General features: G+C 38.5%; 1 protein-coding gene across 5 annotated transcripts in view; it reads left to right on the top strand.

The window, feature by feature from the left end:
* Positions 1 to 21,661, top strand: part of TRAK1 (trafficking kinesin protein 1) — a 129,156-nt gene that overhangs the window by 16,011 nt on the left and 91,484 nt on the right. For 2 of the 5 annotated variants that reach the window (XM_027675591.1, XM_027675590.1), the window contains exon 1: positions 9,152 to 9,249. The exons of 1 other annotated variant lie outside the window; for it this stretch is intronic. In XM_027675591.1, coding sequence (XP_027531392.1) covers positions 9,164 to 9,249 — 86 coding nt within the window. In that variant the 5' untranslated portion in view covers positions 9,152 to 9,163. Of the gene's footprint in view, positions 1 to 9,148; positions 9,250 to 21,661 lie in introns of those variants that run through there. 2 more of the 5 variants (XM_027675595.1, XM_027675596.1) reach the window with 2 other exon arrangements.

Here is a 21,661-nt window from a genome sequence, read left to right as displayed (position 1 = left end):
GCTCTCTTCCAGCCCCCACATATGGTGCAGTGGAATACATGGAAAAAGAAACGCCTGAGAAATTGTTTTTCCATTCAACAAACAGATTTTTTTCTTCCCCCCCCCCCCCCATGTAGCTGGACAAGATATTTGTGTTAACTTCAATGTATTAAAAACCAGTCTGAAGTGTTTGAAACAAGAACAATAAATGTGTTCATATGAGAGCAAATACAATTGCTTTGCCTGAGCAGGAGGGCTTGCAGGGTTAGCTGGGACTCAAGTTTAGAAGTGCACGTGTTTTGCCATTCAAGTATTTGTTTTCTATTTTCATGAACACCACTATTTTGACAGGGCCCTTGTGGTATTACTTTCTGTGTATGTACTTGATGCAAAGCTGTTCCTGCAAAGATTTTGAATGTTGTTGATGAGACACAAGAGGAGATGTAATATACATAGAGCAAAGAGGTATTAATAATGAGATATGTCTGATTATGTTATGGTGATACAGCACATAGCATGAAGAAAAGCAGGTTTTTTCTTCCGTGACAACACAAAGAAAGAGTGTGTCTCTTGTTTTGAATGTGTAATTTGTGTCCCCCTGGAAGTCAGTTAACCAGTTTAAATATCCTTAAAATATAAATCACAAGCTGCTTAGTATTTTGTGAACTTCTCATATGCTCTGTGTTGTTCAAAATGCAAAAGGGAGGTATCTACTGGGAAGATGCAAGTCTGACTAAATGACAGACCAAAAGTATCTAAGGACCTGAAGAATGCAAACTATTTATAATAGGTAACAAGTATGTCTTTCTATCTCCTGTGTTGTGGGTTTTTTAGCCATGTAAGTGTGTTGTTGCTAAGCAGAACAACAAATGTTTAAACAATTCCTTATACATCATCTTTTCCTTTCTGTCATTAAAGTGCTTGGTGATTTTTTTGAGTTAAACCAGCTGAGACTGTGCATGAGTTGCCCTGTGTTAAGCACAAAGAGAAGAAAATGCAACACTTGATAAGTTTTTATTTTTATATATCCATCTCTCAGCTTCCTAACACTAATCAGACAGCTCTCTCATACATAGCTTTTTAGAATGATTAAAGAGAACAGTACCCAAATTAAACAATCAAACATACATTTCTTATTGAGGCTCTCATGCCTTTTGCATGGATTTTCCCTGTGCATGTTCCTTTCTGGATGTTACAGGTACAGACCATACGATTGATCAGAAAATCTGAATACTCGTTCTTTGCATTGTTTTATCTGACACTAAGAAAACAGTGTTGGTGACCTAATAGGTGGGTTTTTTTATTTTTCTTAAGTCAGTGAACTGGAATTTTAATCAAATGCTACGACCCCAGCATATTCCTGGTAAGAGATACTTCTCTAGGTCTAGTCTGAATCTGATTCCCTTTTTGATCCCCCTATCCCCAAACTTTCAGCTTTTCTACCTTCTAGTAATGGTGTAATACTTCCTAATACTTTAAACCCTTGGAGAGACAGGTAGTTGTTCAGGCTCTACAACACAGTGTAAAAGAACTAAGTGCGTCTATGTACTGCACTATGGAGAGCAGTGGGATGTGACCCCAGAAGTCTTTGGTAGTTGATATGGGTGAGTGCTGCTTTACAGCTCAGACCTAATCATTTGAGAGTATTGCTGTGTGCTTGCGCCCCAGGTGAGCTGGACCATGTGCTGAAACCCAGGTGTTGATAACTCAGGTTGGTAGCACTGAGTAATCAATTGCTAAATGAGTAAGATTGTGACAGTCCACACAGTCACATAGCTCCTATGAAAAGAACAGTTTCTCCTGTGTTACTGAGATTACAGTGTGGGATCCAGAGAAAATTTAAGAGGATTAGTCATGGCATGTTGCATTAAGCCTGACTGCTTAATCAGAAGGATTTTTTCCCTGAAGATTATTTTGTTGGCAAAACTGAAAAAATTGGGATCTTGATGAGCTCTGAAGCCTGGAGCAAATAAAGTCCTAATGTGGTAACATGATTGGTTAGAACATGTTTTTCCCAGGTAAGAGGTGAGCTGTCGTGTGTGCATGATGGGAGCACATTTACACGCTGGGGTAAATGTGCTTGTGGTATTAAGCTTGCTTTCATAGGTGTTCAGTCTTTGTTTGACTAGAATCCAATATTTATGTAGCTTCTTATAGTATCAACAACTTTCTAACTGAAAAATAATTGCTTGGATTAAAGTGGTTGAGTCTTGCGCAGCCTTTCACTGAGAGTATTAAGTCCTGGTCTGCTCTGCCCCACGTGCCCCCTCCTCCCCTCAACAATTTTCTGTACATGAGGTGGGAGGAGAAGAGAAGGAAGGCTTGTTATAAACATGTTTCAGAAATCCACTTTCCCCTCTCAAGGATGTGCTAGAGGAAACAGTTGTGCTTGTTAAGTCTTAACTTCCAGGACTCTCTGCAGCTCCAGTGATGCCATCAGTGATGTTGGTTCACATACCGCTTTAAGTCAAAAATGCTTCCATGCCATGGGTTTGACCTGAACAGTTGCCAGTTATGTATTAATTTCCCTGTAACTCTAGAATGCTGTAGACATACAGGTTCTCATGTGGGTGTGTATCTTTGTGAGTAATGGAAGAAAATTCATCCTCTCACTGAACGTATGTTCTAAATCTCCTCTGTGAGAATGTACAGGAGCCTACTGGCCAGTTTCACTCCCTCTTCAGCCATAATCAATATATGGTAAATAGTGTGGGAACTGCCATGTTAGGGGTATGTGTGTATTTGTTTTCTGAAGGTTCATTTACTAATTGGCAACCTGACAGATTAGTGCCCACTCCTGCTCCTTGGATGTATTGAAAATGGGCTATGGGTTTGTTTATTTTTTAACTTTTTTTAGGTATCCTCCCTCACTGCCCGCCAAGCTTGACACTTCTTTTTATTGCTGTCTTACAGTACTGAGCATGTTACTGCATCAAGTCAGCAGTAGGAAGAGAAATTTGTGTTCTAAATGAGTGAAGCTCTGAAGAAGCAGATTTCCCACTCTCTCCCTCGTCCTAGTTTAAAATTAGATCTGCTGGCCCAACAGGAAGGGGCTTACATTTCTTGCTCATTTTCCAACTGTCAAGCAGAGCATGTAGTCATGCTGAACAAAGCAGCAGCATTCCTGGATCCTTTTAATGATGTATTCAGAACCCCAGTGCCTCCTGATTTAATGAGTACAGTGAATGTATTCACAACTAACAAGAGCGTGCTCATTAAACAGCAGTAAGTTAACTGTCCTATTCTCTTCTAGCAATCCAGTCCATAATTAAATGGTGCCATATCTGAATACAGCACTGGGCTGTCAAATGGAGAGGTTAGATGTTCTGTGGGTATGTGTGGTTACATAGGATTGTTGGAGTATAAGTAATTTAGCTTAGCTTGTCTCACTGATAGGGATACTTTTCTTGGTGGGGGCTTTGTGTTTACAAGTCCCAGCCAACCAAAAAGTTTAAACTTAAGCAGTGAAAATGTTAATTTAAACTGTCTTTTAGTTAATAGCTTTTAGTTTTATACTCTACTGCACTGTACTATTGCTGTGGTGTAAATCCAAAGTAGTGCAGCTATACTAAATGGATTTACTAGACTGTAACTGAGGGAATAATTGGACCTTTGGTTGAGTTGACTGCTAGATAAACTCAGTCTTAACAAGCCTGATGGTTAGGTGGCGGCATGAAAATGAAAGGGATCAGTTTAGTGTTTTGGATTGGCAGATGCAAGCTGAACAAAGGGTTAGACTGCCTAGAGGCATACAGGAGTTTGCTGGAATTGTCTTAAGTAATGTTAAAATACAAGCTGCAGCTGAGTTCTCCTGTTATTTGCCCCCAAAAGCACACTTATCTTAATTTTTTGTGGTATTATGGGTGAAAGCATAAATATTGAATACTTATCTTTGCTTTTAGTCTGACATCTCTTCTGAAATGTTTTGGTTTTAATAGTTACAACCAGTATTTCATAACAGATTTGGAGGCAGAGGGAATTTGGGCCTGAGGGAGGGATAGCATATGCATGCTGTCTGCTTTTCTTCTGGGAACCTCCTGACACTGTTTTGGGGGCTCTTAGCATAATTGGGATGACACCAAGCCAGTTCTTATTCAAACCAGCTGACTATCTATTCAGTTTGTGCTGTCTGCCGTTCTTTAAACTGATTTCAGAAAAAAGCCATACAGTCTTCAGTACCTGTTTGCCATCTGGAACAGGAGGCTCCCATGTGGATAGAGGCAGATGTACTGAATGTTTGATGCAACCTTCTGCAGCTTCTGCCTGTTACTGCAGGCTGTACCTGGCTCTGATCTCTGTTCCTCAGCCAGTCCCTGTGGATCCCTGGCATGGACGCCTGTGCAAGTCTATCAAATGTCTGCTGAACTCTCTTAATTAATAATCACTAAAGTTTCCTTCTTTCCTCTTTTTCCTAAGAGCTCTTTTCATTCAGAGACATGGTGGGAGCATCACTGCTTGTCTTCTATGCTGTCCTTTCTTGTTAATGTGGAATGGTAAAATTCCTTTTAAATTAATCTTCCTGCTCTGTTCATACTAGTATATGTTGTAAAACCTAGGTATGAATTGTTTGATGTATTTCAAAGGAAGAAAATTTGCACGCTCCAGAGTAAGGAAGAACTTGTTCTTTCCATCTTTAGATATGAAGAATGACCCACAGTGGTTTATTCAAACTGGAAACCACTTGTTTACTTGACCCATCATGTGGAGACACACTTGCAGCTCCTAGTGTCTCGTGTAGTGTGGAGATGTGTACTGAGCACACGGTGTGTAGAGGAAGAGGACAGAGATTGGGAGGAGGCCTCAGGGTTTCTTTGGTATGTTTTAATCCTTAGTAAAACTTTCCCTGCTGGTATCTGAAATGGGTGAATTCAGATGGGTGACTTTTTATAGAACTTGTTGATGGAGTTGAATTGGGTACTGCTATAGGGATAACATATAGGAGAGGCAGGGAATGATGTTTTGTAATCTGTTGCTTTCTACTTCTGCCTCCAAGGGTTTTTTCTCTCTATATTGTGCAGATTAGTAAAAGGCCTCTGTGTTTCCCTTCAGTTTGTGTGGTTTTTTTGGGAGGGGGGATGGTGGTTGCTTTGGGGTTTGTTTTTCATGGTGTAGGATTGCCAGGGCAGAAAAGGAGTATTAGGGGAACAAGCTGCTTTTGTTTTAGTCTTATTTCTGAGGTTGAGTTGCTTTTAACTTCTTTTAATATTAGACCACAAATGTCCATTAGATGAGAAGGAAAGTGGAAACAGTTCCTGTGTTACACTACTCAAGCCTATATTTGCAAGGTCTTAAATCTCTGTATATAAGTTCTCAACTTTGTATTTGGCTTATAGCTTTCTTATAGTAGCCATGCAACTTATTTTACACTTTTAATATTAAGACAGTCTACTACTATGCCCATTTGCTCAGAGAATAATCTGCTGTTTACTGACTATGCCTGGGCATCTGAAAAGCTGAGGCACATTCCAAATGTTCTAGTAGTGAATAATAATTTATCCTGCCTACGTACAGTTTTTTCACAGAAGCTGCAGGGGAAGGATTTCAGATTGAACACATACTTGTTTGTGTGGGCATGAAAGGGCAGTGAGGGGATATTCCTCACTGGAAAAATGATCCACCATTTTCTCTGTAAACTTTCTTGGTCCATCATTAGGATCTTTACACTCACTGTGCCGATATCGGTTACTACAAAGGACGAACTTTTATTACCTTGCATTAGTAAAACTACACTAGTTATTAGCACAGATAAGTGACTCCTTCTTCCAATCTCTCTTTAGATTGTTTTTAAAGACAATGACCTTTTCATTCCTCATCACCAAGCTAAGATGGTAGTGAAAGTTATATTAAAAACTAACAAAATAAAATAGTTTAGAAACATTGAGTTGAAATACATTGCAGGTAAAAGAAAGCAAGAAATTTTGTGCTCTGCATGTAGGCTTATTATAATTTTTTTGTATTGTTGTTGAGGTGGTTTTTTTGCATAGCAAATGGACTAATCAAAGAATAGATGTGCCAGACAGTAGACTTACCTTGCTTCAAATATCTCTGCAGTACTATCACAAAGCAGACTGTCTTGAGGATATGCTTTGAGAGTAGATGGATGATATAGGTCATGCTGTACAGGATTGTTCCTACTATGGTGGCATAATGTTTTATGGGTAGGGAGGAGACATCTAGTTAATGCCTTGAAGTTTTGAAGGTTGTATAGTGTCAGCAAGGTGACCTCATAAAAATCTGTGTATACATAGCACCAAATAACTGTTTGCTTTTTGCTTAAAAAAGTCCTTTGATTCTATGATTTTGCAAAATCTGGAGCAATGCCCAGGTGTCCAAATCTGTCATTTGCTGCTTTCCCTTTAGTTGTTATAATTTTGTCTTCCCATCCTTCAGGACCAGAGCTGATTGCACTTCTGCCAGAATTTAATCACACTTTATGTACTGCCAGCATCTTGAGTAAAATGTGCTTTGGGATTTATTTTTTTTTTTAATTTTTTTAAAGGGTTGTCTATGTGGTCATTCAGGAAGAGTTTATTCAGGTACTGCTTAGCAGAGTGTCTTGACAGAAACTGCTGTGAAAGTGAGATGAATGGTTGTTTATTCCTTTATTTAACAATAAATAAATTATTTAAATTGGAATGGAGTAGGCATAGATGAGGAAAGTGCAAAAAGTTCCTGTGTTACAGTGCTCAAACCAATTTTTCAAGATTTTAAATCTCTATGAATTCTGAACTTTGTCTGTATTTGGCTTATAGCTTTCTTGCAGTAGTCATCTAACTTATTTTATACTTTTATCATTAAGGCAGTCGATTCCTGTGCCCATTTGCTTGGAGTATAATCTGCTGCTTACTGACTGTGCCTGGGTATCTTGAAGGTGCGAGGTGTACTGATGTGGCAATTCACATGCAGAATTGCATACAAAGCAGTGACTTCTGTTTTGGAATAAGCTTTGCCAAATAAAAAACCCAAGCAATCCTAATACAAGATTTAGTTGCCAGTCAACTAGAGTTAAATCCTAATTTATCTCACTCTATATTTAGTGTCACAGCCTGGCAGAGGATAAATAATCTTATTGTCAGTTCATTCTTGATTATAGTGTCAGCAAATGTTCCTACTGCTGAAGGCACATGGGCAAGACAGATGGAAGGTGGTAATTACATGGACTCATTGGGAAACCTGTAGGAAAAATGTTGCTTGAAAAATTGTTAGTTCTAAGAAAAACTGAGTTTTGTAACTTACCTCAAAAATGAATTAAAACAAAAAATAAATTTTCAGAAGATAGTTTATCTGCTGTGAAACATCTGTTAAAATCCCAGCTTGTACACAAAGGGTATGAACAGGAAATCTCTTAGTTCTGCATGTTGCTGAAATGAACACTTCTCTCTGCAATTTTAGCCTTTAAAAGTATTTTATTACCTTCCCTGGCCACTGAAAATGCTGTATTTGCATATTGCTGCAAATGTTCATTCTGGATTGTCTTTAACTGATTGCTGAAGACCTACTGCTGTCTTTCTTTCCTTCCCTTTTCCTTTTTTGCACTGTTGCAGAAGAAAGGAAACTTCAGTGAAATGTTTTCGTTTATTACTTTGAATCTTGTTGCTTCACTATCAGGCTCAAATTTAATTTCTTCTATTGCAGGTGTTTCAGTTCAAGCTTAAAAGTATTGAAGTGCACATGGGAATAGATTTATATTTGCATATGTAAATCACCTCATCAAATCCACCATTCACCATATGGCTAATTTCAGTTTGCTGTAATCACAGCCTGATACTCAAAACAGTTCTGCACTTCGGAGCATTGAAACTGCATGAGTCAGGACTGTTGTGAAGCAGGAAAACAGTGGTGTGAAAAGGCACTGGGAATACCTGTAGCTCCACTGATAAAGTAAATGACAGTTTATGTATCTGAAAGGCTGGACGTTAACCAGGCGTACAATTATGCTCAGTCTTGAACTGAAGAATAATCATAGAATCAGAATGGTTTGGGTTGGAAAGGATTGTAAAGGACCCTCAAAGGAATAACGAGGTGATTGAATACAACTCCATCCAAAAACATGCACGGATATAAAGGATACTTTTGATTAGAACTGGGTTGTCAGCAGCCAAAAGTTTGATGCAATAGGAAGCACTGTAAATAACCATTGATGTAGCTGTGAGCCCTTTGAAAAATTACAATTGAAATTTTTTAAATCTAGGTTTTTCAGGGAGGGAGTTGCATTTCATATCTACCAAGATTCAAAAGTTTATCCTTGGTGCAGGCTTACCCCTGGAAGACAATGTTCATGCATCCTTTGTTTTGACACAAGAAGTTGGATCAGTCCACAAAAAGAATTGCTTCTAGGAGAAGAGGTGGCTGCAATGGCACACTTGTCCTTAATGTGAGAGTACAGGAGGCTGACTGAGAAAACTTCTCCTCCAAAACAAACCACAAGAATTCAAGAAAGGAAATTGCTCATGGTTTTCTTGAGGAATGATAAAGTATTTCCAAATTCTTAAAACTCAGAAGTTTGAGGTGACAGGTAATGCACTATATAAAAAATACCATTTTGAGAAGGGTGAAGTTTGTGACTGGCTTTACTTTAAAAGGTAATTTTGGCAAAATGGGGTTTAATTTGTGGGAGTACTTGTGGATTGCCAGATAAGCTTGTAACTCTATTTTCTCATCAATGTTTAAAGACTTAGAGCAGAAAGCCTTAGCCTTTTGAGCTATATGCAGTTTTAAAGTACTGCTTTATTTTGCTCTGTAGATAAATCTTACTAGTTGTGTGAAGATTCTGGAAACATTTTGCAGTGTTTTCATATGGTATACACTTCCCTGTTCTTGCTTTCTATGTGATGTTTAAAAGGAAAAGGTTTGCTAACATCTGTTCTGTCTAGAGGATGTTTGTGTACAGTTCTCTGTACAGCTTTGTGCTCAAACTAAAAATTTTGGACATAGTTAAGAGTGTAGATACTGTAAAATGCACTCAAAAAATCCAGGTTGTAATGCAACAGGTTGAAAAGAGGAGTAGCCTAACCCTTTTTGATTCAGTTTGGTAGTTTGCGTAGCTGCTCTGCCAAGAGAGGGTGAGGAAATTTGTGCACGAGCCAAAGTTACAATTGCATTCAGATGACCTTACAACATCAAGAACCGTTCATGTGGGGGAAACACAAATAGGAGCGACACTTAAAGCGAGCCTGCTAGCCAAATGGTGAAATTCTGGAGGGGAAAAGGAGACACAAGAAAGGAAGAATGCTATGCAGAGGATCAGGAGCAAAAGGAGTTGAAAGTCAGGTACAGCAGTGGCTGCTACGAAGCTGTAATCCCCCGATGCTGTTTGCCTCTCTTAGAGCGTAGCTTTGACTGTAGTATGTATGTAGTGTGTGTGCAGAGGCATTGCTAGCCATGATTTAAAGTAATTTGGACAAAAGAAAGGAACATGGCAAATGCTGCTTTAGTACTTTTCATTTCCCCTGACTCAGCAGTTTAGTTGAATGCTGTTTTTCCACTGTTGCACTGCATAACACTGCCTGGTGTCTTTCTCAAATAGTGCTGAGCTGAGCTGCTGTTGTGTTCTCAGATACAAGTTTAGTCTGGTGGGGCAGGGGAATAAACTTGTGCTTTGATGTTCAGAATTCGGGTATTGACAGTCTACCGTACTTGAATGGGTCAAGAGTCACTGTTAACTGTGGCTGAGTTCTCCCTCCCTGCCTCCATGTCTAACAGTAGTCCTAGTAAGCTGGCATGTTATTTAAAATGCTGCCACCATAAGATTTTTTTGAGAATAAACCAGAAGGAATCTGAGATAACTAATATTTTTAAGGTTACAGATGAAACTGCTTTGGGCATCAGGTATTTTAAATTGTGGTATTATTATTAAACGAATGTGGTGGGAGCAGGCAAATTAATGCAAGAGGAATTACTTGCACAATTTTGCAGACTTTCAGCTGCAAAGAAATTGTAGTTATTTGAAATACTCGTATTGTCCTATATTTGTAAGACAATTTATTTGTCACTGATTTCTGTTGGCAATTTGGGAGCATCTGAGGCAGGAAATGTGTTAATATTTATATGCCATGTATATTAATCTTTGTGTATGCTGAGAAACAATTTGGTAACTCTAAGCCTATTTGTTGAAGTATGCTATTAGTGATGCCTGTCTGACTGGTTTCTTGGACTTCATTCTGTTTTTAGAATGAAAATTCCTACAATGTAAGGAGCTTAGATGTGAATGTTTCCTTTGAAACACAAGATAACTTGGGCTGGGGATGTCGTCATTTTATTAAGCTTATTTTCTGGATGTGGTTTGCTTTTCTTATCTGTATGTAAATTTAAACCAGAACTTTAAAACAGAAAAAAAGTAAAATGGTTAGAAATTAATGCATAAGTTATGTATTATTTTCATGTTTAGAACCTTTTTTTCAGAATAATTTTATTTTTTAAATCTAATGGCCCTGAAATATTACATTGCTGTTGGAGAGTTACGTTCTTTTGTTCTGGTTGGCTGGAATGCAGGAAAGCTGTTCAGATTCCCCTCCCCAACTTGATCTTCGGTGCTGTAAACCAGTGAGGAACAATTCTTCATAAATTCTTTTTGCTACTGTACTACTTGGCTGTGTCTGAACTCTGTTAAAAGAATGAATATGCTTAGTGAATTTGTAAAAAATACTTGCACCTGCTTCTAATAAAGTTAAAATGAGAAATCAAGTTTAACTTTATTTTTACATGCTCTTTGTTACAAAACCCATTTCAACTCAGAGCCGAAGTAGTTTAAAGAGCATTTCTATCGTTGGGAGCTTTTTAGCTTTGGAATATTGCCAATAATAGTTGTTCCTTGCTTTGTGATTGACAAACCTGAAGGAAGCTGATATTTCTTACTGAAAATCTTTACATTTTAAAACTTTATAAAAATACTTTGGATGTGCTCTACCTGCAAAACCTAAAATCCTTAACACACTCAAAAATCTCAGAACTACACTTGTTTTCAGACTATTGTAGGAAAGCAGAGGGAAGAAAATGAGATATTTTTGTAGAGCTTTTAGCATCTGTAACATGATGTTGCAAATTATGGGAGTGTGATTGTAGTTGGACAGAGATGGAGTTCATATCAGGCAGAAAGAATACCCTTATTGTTAGTTCTTTTTACTCTCCTTTGTCAGTCTCCACTAGTGCAGGTAGGATTACATTGTGACCAAAGTGCACTTAAGTTCTAGTAGAAGCCCACGTTTCCTGGGATTAGATCTAAAGTGTTCTTAAGTGAAATAATCTGATGGGTTCTTGTTCATTGTTGTATGGCTTACTTTTTTTCCCTCAACTCTTGCTTCACCCCAATAAAGAACATAAATGTACGGTGAGTATTTACTCACCCACACCTCTTTTATCTTTGAGGTAAGTCTGCTTCCAGTGAGGTGCTTGCATTCATCACAGGGTGGCTCAGAATTTGTCCTCGCTGTTTTTTATTTATCTCTAAAATACAGAGGAACCAGCTGCCTTGCACAGATGTTGAGCAATTTTCAGTTCTTGTGGAGACAGTCTTTTTGAAGGAATATGTTAAAAGTATTTTCAACAGATTTACTTCTCAAACGCCCTTCCATGCTCCACTTTGTGTATCCCAGGTGTTGCTGTTTAATATATGTGCTGCTATGAAATGGAGTGCATTCACAATCTGGTGTACTGTGTACTAAGAAGAAAAGTGGAAGGCAGAGAAAATTTACGTGAAAGGTGCTGTAAGAAGCAGATCTGTACTGGGAGATCTTCAGTGAGCAGTTTGGTTATCCAGGTGTGAAGGGAGCTTGAATGAAAGCAAATGGTAGGTCTGTACTAAAACTTGCAGTCTTTACAGACTAGCAAGAAAACAGAGTCTGTTAAGTCTTTAAACAGAACTGAAGGTATTGGGACTGATTTACAATGCATTTACTAGCCTTCCTAACTAGGACTTCAGTTGGAATTATTGTGAGACAACTCGTTTCAAATATTAAGTTAAAGACTGAGGTGGATTTGTGGACTTTCAGGGTAGTACAGCTTGCCTTCAAGTCATCATGGGGCTGTACAGGAACCACTGGGAAAACCTGAGGATTGGAAGTGATAGGAGAGTGTTTCACCTTTTTTTCCCATGTTGTTAGATTTTCAAATACTGAAATTATTTTTCTCATCAACTGGGATACTTTTGCCTTTGATCCCACCTCATTCTGAAATCCTTTTTCTCTAAAAGAGATGAAATGTGCTTCCTGATGTCACATGAATTCATACATGTAAGGTTTCATCAGAGAACTGGAACTGAAGGTGAAAAATGTAGCTGACAAACTTTCAGTAGAGAAGATGCAGAAAGAATAGCTGTCTAGATAGCCTCTAAAAATCATGTGAACTTTAAGCCACTCAAGAGCTTAATTTAGTGGAAGACTGGCCGGAGAGGCTTAATATAGATGGCTCAGATATCATGTGGAAACTCCAATATAGACATGTATTGATATAAGAGACCTTGAGCTTATTTTTATTTGTTCCTGGTCAGATTGTTTGTTTGATTCCCTCCCTTAACCCCACTCTTTATTCTCAGGAAATGCAGTTAATTGGCAGCTGTTACTGCACAACTACACCAAACTGTAACAGGAGAATGAAGGAAAATCAGCCTTTCAGTGTTGACACTTGTTCTGATTTAGTCAGTTTTCAGTGGGGTCTGAAAGTTTACTAAGTAAACTTTTTTGGTACTGTTCCTGATAACAAGCTAAACGAGTAGTAGCTCTAGTTAGGATATCGTTCTGCTTGCTGAGAAGCATTGGTGACTCTTGAACATCACTTTTCCTTTTCTTCCCATAAGGGAAGTTCTTGAAGTGGTGAGAGAGACATGGGGTAGGGTAGGTGTCTCCAAGTTGAGAGGAAAGCAGATAAGTTAATTTAGATGCATGACCTTCTCAGTGCCTTCCTTCCAATGTAAAACAAAACAGAAGAAAACAAATGTGAGTTTAAGTGTTTATCTTGAAATGGCAAAGTCTGTAATCAGTCAGGTTCTCTTAAAGAAAGATGCAAGTTCACTGGGATTTCTACTCTTTTTTTTCTTTTTCTTTTTCTTTTTTTTTTGTAAGTTATGCCTTAGAATTAGTTTACTTGTATGTTTCACAATAGTGTAGCTTCAAATTATAACTATTACATCAACAGCACAGTAATTTTTAACTCTGTTCAGAAAACTTGTTTCTTGCCTGGACATTAACAAGACATCAGTAGGAAAGTCACAATTGTAACTGATGTGACTTGCCCTCTGATGAAAATGTCATGGGAAAAACAAATGGACAAGTGGGTTCCCTGTATGTTTACAGTAGCCATGGAAAGTTGTGCTTTGCTAAAATCTCCATCAGGCTTGGGAAAAAACCCATCCACACTCTAAATCTTTACTTTAAAAAAATTATGTTTTCAAGTATCACTTCAACTCTTAATAGAAATTTATTTGGGATAAAATCATACTGTTGGTCTGGAACAGTTGGGAGTTTGAACTACCAAGAAAAAATGCTTCTGAAGATGTGTTCAAAGTCTGGATTGGGTAGTGTTGGTATCACTCCGAGACTTTCTAAAATTACAGTCCTTAATACAATCACCATTTATGACATGTAATCGTACTTATGGATCTGTAACTTCATAACTGGAGAATTCAGTTTGGAAAGTAACATTATGAAAGCTAGAGTGTTGCCCTCCATGGGAACAACTGAATTACTTCAACATCCTTACAAAACCAGAGATAGAGTGAGTAGGACACTTCCATGTTCAAAAACTTTTTAAACTGATTGTGATTGTTCCACGACTTCAGTTCTCAGCCAACAAAGATAACTTCAATGAACCATATAGAATAAGGCTGGGAATAAGAGACAGACCAAGGCTTTTAGTGGTCGGTTGCAGAGTTTTTGCTGTAATGACACAAGAACTCTGTTGTTCACCCTTTTTAAGTAAGTCACAGTACTACTTCTCTGGTAGCATTGGGTGGTGGTACTTGCAGAAGTTTGTTGTCTATACAGGGAGGGCAGTTTTGTGTATGAAGTTTCTAAGTCTGGCTTGCTTTTTCTGTGTTTTTCTGAGAGATGGCGAGTTCCTCTTGAATTAAAAAATTGCCAGTGCAGATGCTGTGAGTCAAGATGAATTATTTTTTTTTTAAGATGAACAAACAACTGGATGTTTTTGGTGTTAAAACATTCTATTTGTTTCATTAAGTGCCATCAGAATTACTCACCCTTCTCAAGGCTTGATGGAAACATGCCTTGCATAACTGGCCTTTAATTCTTTAGCCCAGGACTTCGGGTAGTAAATGATGTCATGTACATTTTTCTGTAGCAATCATAGCATGCAATGAAGCAACAGAACCCACAACACAGGTATCCATACAAAAGTGACCTGGGGAAGCCTTTTAGTTCCCCAGTCTGTTTTATCACTGTTTTATAGCATAAAAATAACTTTGAATGTTGAGATTGTTGCACTTGCCTACAAAATATTACATACATTGTTACATATTGCTTTTTAAGGCTTCTAGAGAAACAGTCATGGAAGACTGCTGAATTGCCAAATAATATATATTTAAGTGTACTTCAAATTATCAGCGTGTTTCTGGAGTATTCAGATTTTACAGTCAGTATTGCTTATGATGCAAAAACCCTCAACTTTCCGAGATTGCCTGTAAAGTATCTATCACCTAGGGTAAAAAATATATGTTCTGTCTGTGATGGACATGGATGGGTGTGTAGTAAAGGCTTCCCTAACTCAGCAAGCCATTCTTTAGTCTGCCTTTTCAGGCTCTCGTGTCATCAGACTGAGCTGTGGGGCTGTTACTAGGCTCGCAGAAATGTTTTCCCTGATAATGTGCATGTCCTGTAGTTGAGAAGCTATTTTTAGCAGTCTGGTTAGACTCCTAGAGTTGCTGAGGGACAGAGCCCTGGCTGAGAGCTGTAGAAGGGAACTGCCAATGGTTTGGAATGGGAGGGGAAAAAATGGTACCTTTGATGCCCAACTGTGTTTTTCTGTTTTTGACTATGTTGTTATTTCCTGGTAACTTGCAAATAAAAGGCACAGTTGTCAGGTTTGTTCACTTCTGTTTGGCTAGAAATAATATCTGTGTTTTTTGAGGGAAAATCAGTAGAAGCATGGGTGGAAACTTCAGTTTTCACTGTGATGATGTTCAAGGGCTGCCTGGATCTCAACAGACGCCTTTTAATACAGGGAATCTGAGAAGTGCTGCTCTTTGCTATATGTTAGTGGAAAGGCTAAGAGACATTTTGGATGAGGTAGGAGTTACATTAATTTATGCTTTACGTTGGCTTTTGTGCCAGACTTTGCACAGTAACCAGAGAAAGCTGATGTAGACAACAGTGCCACTGAAAAAGGAAATTGTTATAAATTGTGGAACTCTTATATTGACCAAAATACTCAGCTACAAGCAGCTTTTTAATATTTAGAATTTTATATAGAACCCCTGTGAGCTTCAATTTTATCCATTTTTTTCTTAGAACTATTATGCAAAAAAACTTCTGAGGTAGAAAAACAGCAGAAAGCAAAAGAGGGCCCACCAGTTTATGTGCTTATGTGCTGCCTTATGAACTCGGGGCAGGAAAGCTGCTGTTTTTTGCAAGTGTCAGAATAGCTAGTGAGACTCCCCTAGGTACATTGTTGTGCTTTTCGTTTCCTCCCTTCCTTTTTCTTATTTTTAATGTGTTTTGTTTTAGTGCTAAAATCAAAGGTCATCGCCAATCTTACAGTCTCCATGTGCATGTCTGAGTGAATGCATTTCTCTTCACTTTCACATTTATCTTTGCAAATAAAATCTGTGGGTGGAGAACTTAAAATGGGATTCAGAGTGGTGTGAGACTTCTCTAAATGACATACCTGGGAAAGCTGCCACATAGCAGATACATTTCAATGATGTGTTTCATTGCTGTGGGACACCAAAGACAAAGTAAGGTGGGCTGTGTCAGTTGGTACTGACAGTGTTCATAAAGTAACACTGCATGCAATAGAGGGCTTGCAGGCATGCTGAAGTGAAAGATCATCCTTCCTTCTTATTACTATTTGGTGTTAGGTTTTAAATGTTCCACCATACATTCATATTGGAGTAGTGTCATTTATCTTAAATGGAAAAACATTCTTTTTTCCTTTTCTCAGTTGAAAATAACTTTCAAAACATTTGTCTTTCTTTCCTCTGACCAGTCAGGACGGGTTCCTGCTGAATATTATCTTTCTTCATTTTTCCTGGTAGCATTCGTCCTGCTCACAGTATTGTGTGGTGGTGACTTTCATGCTAATGCGGTTTTATGGATTTTTGGGGCTTTATCCAGTGGTGCAACTCTGTCTGTATAGGATGTTTTTAGGAAAATTCTGCATATGGCACATCAGTTTTGTTGACTCAAGTATTTTCTGCCCAACATCAGGTAGAACATGTGATGTACACTGGGTAATTTGCAAACTTGTTAAGTTCAGTTTTATTTTTACAGTTGTTTGTAATTTGTCTGAAGAGCACAGGCCATAATGGTTAAAACCTGGTGGCTGTGGTGGTGCCCTTTGTCATGCAGCAAGGGAATTGGTGATGAATGCAAACTGTCCTATGGTAGCTAAGCGTTAAGTATTTGGTTTTAAAGACTTGATGGCATATGCCTCTCTGCTGAGTCTGATGGTTGTGCTGAGGAACATAAAAAATTATTGGATCAGTGTCCTCTCCAGTTGCCTTTAACTTTGCACTGTGAATGTCCTGGAAGCACTGTGCAGGTGTATTACCTTCATATGCGTTTGGAGCAAGGGTAGAGCATGCTCAAATTCCCTTCCTGCCTTCATCTCTAGGAATATACTCTACCACTGTGCACTAACACACATCCTGCATTATATTTAACCTGATTTGTAAATAAATAAGTAAATTCAAAGAACTGAGCAGAATGGATTCATATACCTTCAGTGACATAGTTGTGATGCATGACTGCAAAAACAGGCTTCTTATTGAATGAGGATAAATTTGTGCAAGGGCAAAGAGGAAAAATCTGTCTGAATTCAGAAACCTGCAGCCAAACACCGTGCCAGTAAGTCACATATGCGCTGTAGTTGCAAGATCTTTGTTCTAGCTGTATGTTTGGGGGTTGTGTGGTTTCTTAATTGCACTATAAATTGGTATCTCTGTGTAGGGCCCTTTGAAAAGCTAATGAACACCTTTGTTCTTCAGTGCGTTCAGGTCTGAACACAATGTAAAGAATGTGGAAGAATGGAAATCTATGAAATAGCAGTGTTATGCAAAAGTTTGTCAGAGAAAACTTACAAAAAAAATCCCCCCAGAGTGTACTGCCAGTTGTTAAGTGATCTGTTGTCTGTTGCTGGACTTGTTTTACGCTGTTTTCCTACCTCACCATAGATTTAACCTGAATTAATGGAAATGAGTAGGAGTTGTAAAAAACCCTTCTGTTCCATATTGACTCGGCTGTATCAACACTCATTTGGCAGTTAGAATCTATGGGAGGCCATATAGGTGTATTCTGTGGTGTTTCCATGCGGGCTCATAGTCTGCCCTGGCAGAATTGGTCTCTTATCTGACCTGTCTGGCATACTGTGCAACTATCTTAGCCTAGAAAGTCATGGATCCAAGTCAAGTTGCTGACCTTTTCTGCCTGCTTATTAATAAACCTTCGTGTTTCTACTGCAGTCAGTGTAGGTAGAGTGAGGCGAGGAAGAGAGTGTTTCAGCACTGTCTCATCCTGCTGAGAAAGTGTTGGCCTTACTCAAATTGCGCAGAGATACTTTGTGCTGTGGGCAGGGGCTGTGCAGGCAGCTGGTGTGGGTGTTGGTGCCTGTGGAGTCTGGACTGAACAGAAGATTTGGAGCAAGGGCTTGAGCTGTGGAACTGCAAACCTACCATTAATATCTGTGTATCTGTTAAAAGAGCTCTAAGAAGGTTCTGGTGCAGCTTGTCACTACCAAGACGTTTTCCCCAGAGGGGCTGTGCTAGATTTACTGCTGGTTAAAAGCTGGCTGCCTTTTTAAACTACAGGACAGTGGCTTATTTTGGGCTTGACCTGTCAGTTGCTGGTGTTGGTGATGATGGAAGTTTACAAGGGAATTATTCCTAGGCTTGAGTCATGGGGAAACTTATCTGTGCTTCCTGTTTTGGCCATGGAGATTCCAACCTAATGATGAATATCAGTATGGTATTTTGGTGATGAATTTTTATATATTTAATAAAATAGAATGCACATGCTTCATTTATGTTTTTCTTCCTTTTCTGTTTCCATGGTGAGGGGATAGGTATATGAAAACTGAGCTATGGGACCTTACAGAGACATAAAAGTACACAAAAGACAGATGGAATATTGTAAAGAGACAGTTTCAGAATGATGGCAGAATATTTTACAGAGAAGAAGATAGTTCTTAGTAGAAACTGAGAGCTGTGTCTTTGCTGAACCCTGCAGTTGGTACAGGTGAATAAACAGTGTATTTCTGAAAACCAAGTCTGGAGCTGGAACAGCAAGGGAAATAAGGGTGGTCTAGTGTAGCCACATCTCTACTCTGCACTAGGACCAGCTACAATATTTAATTCCCTTCATCCTGGTAGGGGAAATACTTCAGTTTTCACTTTAGAATACAGTCTTGTCTTTTGCTTGAACGGCTGCATGAACCGTTTGGACTGCTATGTTCTTCTGAAAAAAGGATGACTGAGAATTTGTTAAACAAAGCTAAAACTGTTATTTGTATGAGGCAAGTGATGGCCTGGAGATCTTTGCCATTATTGTGTATACTTTTTAATGTTATTTCAACATTTCTTGCTGAGAATTCTATTGGACCCCAAACCCTCAGGCAGATACAGTATAGTATTTCACCTTGCTTATGTTTAAAGCATGACTAAATTTAAATCCAAAGCTTTTCTACATGAACTGTAAAAGGAGTTAAGTAGGTTGACTTTGTCTCAGGTAAGTCAGTGCCTACATAGAATGGAAAAGGTTTTTTTCTCAAATTTCTATCTTTTAATGATGTGATGTGCAGCCCTTTCTATGCAAGTTCATTTTTTCCTGTCTGCCACACTAAGTTGCAAGGAGGTACTCTCCAGCCCTTCTTCAATATCAAGGAGAATTTCATATCCTCTCTTGCAGTAAAAAAGATATGATAAATCTCTGAGGTCTGCTGCAAGAACATATTGGACAGATAACTGAAAATTAATGAAGGCTTAAATCATGAAATTGAGGATGTGTCTCAAAGCAGTTTTTAATGTTACTGGTTTCATTTGTCAAATCTTCATTCCTTTTTAATGTCTTTAGCTCAAATAACAGTTTGTATGTCAGAAGAGCAATCTATACAGGGGATTACAGAGTAGGTAGAGATCTGTTCCTTTCAGGAAATCCTGTGCTTATATTCAGAATTGTACTTGTAGGCCTTGCTTTTCATTTTACCTGTTGATCTTGAAGTCTGAGTCTTTCACATCTCCCTTGAGAGAAGCTTGCTTCTTCATGCACAAGCCAGGAGTGTGAAATAAGGCTATTACTTTGGCTTTACTGATGCTTTCCTATGGTGTCAAAACTTATCATCTTCTTCAAATGTAACCATGGGTGCTTAAAGTCCAGAAGATGTTCTACTCTTAAAGCTTACTAAAATGTTACCGTTAGTTTGAGGAAACTGAGTGTTGGGAATGATAACTTTGCTTGTGCTAGAGTATGTATGAGTCAAGGAAAATGAATTCTAATTGTAGTTCTGAGGCTTATAGGACCATTGCTCTGCCAAGTTAGGTCATGAAAAAACATTTTGAAGGAAGACATTTCTAAGCGTCATAAAATACTTGTTTTGAGAGAGGCTTTCTTTTAAGCTGGAGGCGGGGAATTTTAGTGATATTTTTATATTTTTCATTGGAATAAAGAAGTGGTTCAAATGCTGTGTCTTCCAACATCGTGAACCTACACGTTGTTCTGTGCACTTTTACATTTATCAAGTGTCTGTAATATTTTACTGAATTAGTTCAGTTCCTCTTACTGCCCAAGCAAGGGTTGCTTTTGATACTATAGTGAAAAATTTCGCTTTCAGAGAAATTTCAGTTTTCTAATTAGGTTTTAGAGTACACAAAGAATAAAATACTTGATATATAGGAATAAGGTTTCTCAAAGAATGATTTTCCTCATGGAAAGGTGGCTGGGTTGCTTGCCTGAGGCTGTTGGTATATTCAGAATTATTTCTGACTGGGTGCTAAGATACGAATAAGTCATAAGGCACGCTGATAAGTGGGGAACTGAATTGACTGATGGTAAGCAGGTCAGCTTGTCTAGTTCACTTACAATAGTTTTTGGTCTCCATCAGTAGAGATTTACAATTCAGCAGGAGCTGTCGGGGCAGTTTGGTCAAATGCTTTCTTACTGCTCTGGTGACTAAGTGAGGCTCAGTGTCCAGTACTATCTGTTGTGTGTTTTGGAGAATATGTACATGCACACAGGAATTAATCTAAGGACAACTTCAGAAAGCATCATGTTTAATGGTTATCACAAGTATTTTCCAAAGTCAGTTTCCAAATGGTTTGGAAGAATTTGATCCATCTGTATTGAGTGAATCCAAATTTTTATTTCTGTGGTCCTTTGGGGAAAGCCACAATGCTGGATTTCAACTTCATTCTGTATCTAAGTAAGATACTGTAGATTGAAAATGGAGCAAAAACTGAGCATGTGTTGCATTTAATTTGCATTTTTATTCCCTAGCTTGTGCTCTTGTGTAGTTCTCCCTTGTAAGGAGATGGTTTGTTTTGTTTTTTTCCGGGGTTTGTGGTTTTTTTTGTGCGTGTGTGTAAATACTGTATCACAGCTTTGCTCTTACTATGTTCATGTTAATGCCCCTGGAATTCTAAAAAACTCTGTTCTAAAATCTTTGCTTGTATGACTTCGTCTTTAATGGCACTAAGCCATGGACAATTGGCTCAGTTTCCTAAAATTCCACAGCCTGTTGTTAAGATAAACATTTCTGGGTTCCCAAGAACACAGACACATATATATGGTACTATACTGATTATACAGAACAATCTTTAAACAGCAAATTCTTATTTTCCTATTTTATTCTTTGTGTTTACACACAAACTTTAGAAGCAGAAAAATGACTTGACAGAATAATTGTGCCAGTTTTTAAACTACATTGTAGTGTTTTGAGAAGGGCTGTGAAATGTCCTTCTTTTGCTGTAGCCATGAGCCCCTAGGGGAGCAGAAGGGAAGCAGTCCTGAGTTGGAATGGTGTGTGTTGAGATGCGCCCTCATTAGTCAGCAGCACATGCCCCAGTTGCTGGGAAGTCCATGTGACCAAGGCTTTGGTATAGGGCCCAGGACTGCTGATTATTAAGGAATTTGTTGCTTTGTTTTGTCATTCCTCAACAGTGGTACCTAAAGTGAACTCGTGAGGCTCAGGTATCCACAAGTATTGGAGGTCTGGCTTTCTCTTGGCTGAGAAGGGCTGTGACCTGCATTCCCCCAGCCTAAGCTTCAGAGAGGGGCTATGATTATAGAGCTCGTGACAGAGCTGGGTTCAGTTCACTCATGACCTCTCAAACAAATAGTATGTGGTGGAAAGCATTGCTCCCATATATACCTAATCAAAGATTAAAAAAAAAAATGGATATGAGGCCCAGATCTGTTAACAGCCAGTTAAGAAATTGTGGGGTAGGTTTTGAGGAACTCTGTGCACGTGTAGGGTTGTAAGACAACCTTGAAGATGATGAAGGTTCTTACTGGATTATGCCAGTTGC

The sequence above is a fragment of the Neopelma chrysocephalum genome, unplaced genomic scaffold, assembly GCF_003984885.1.
Source record: "Neopelma chrysocephalum unplaced genomic scaffold, ASM398488v2 Primary Assembly neopelma1_26, whole genome shotgun sequence".
Lineage (NCBI taxonomy): Eukaryota > Metazoa > Chordata > Aves > Passeriformes > Pipridae > Neopelma > Neopelma chrysocephalum.
Note: the sequence above shows the minus strand (reverse complement) of the source record. Positions and strands in the feature narration are given on the sequence as shown.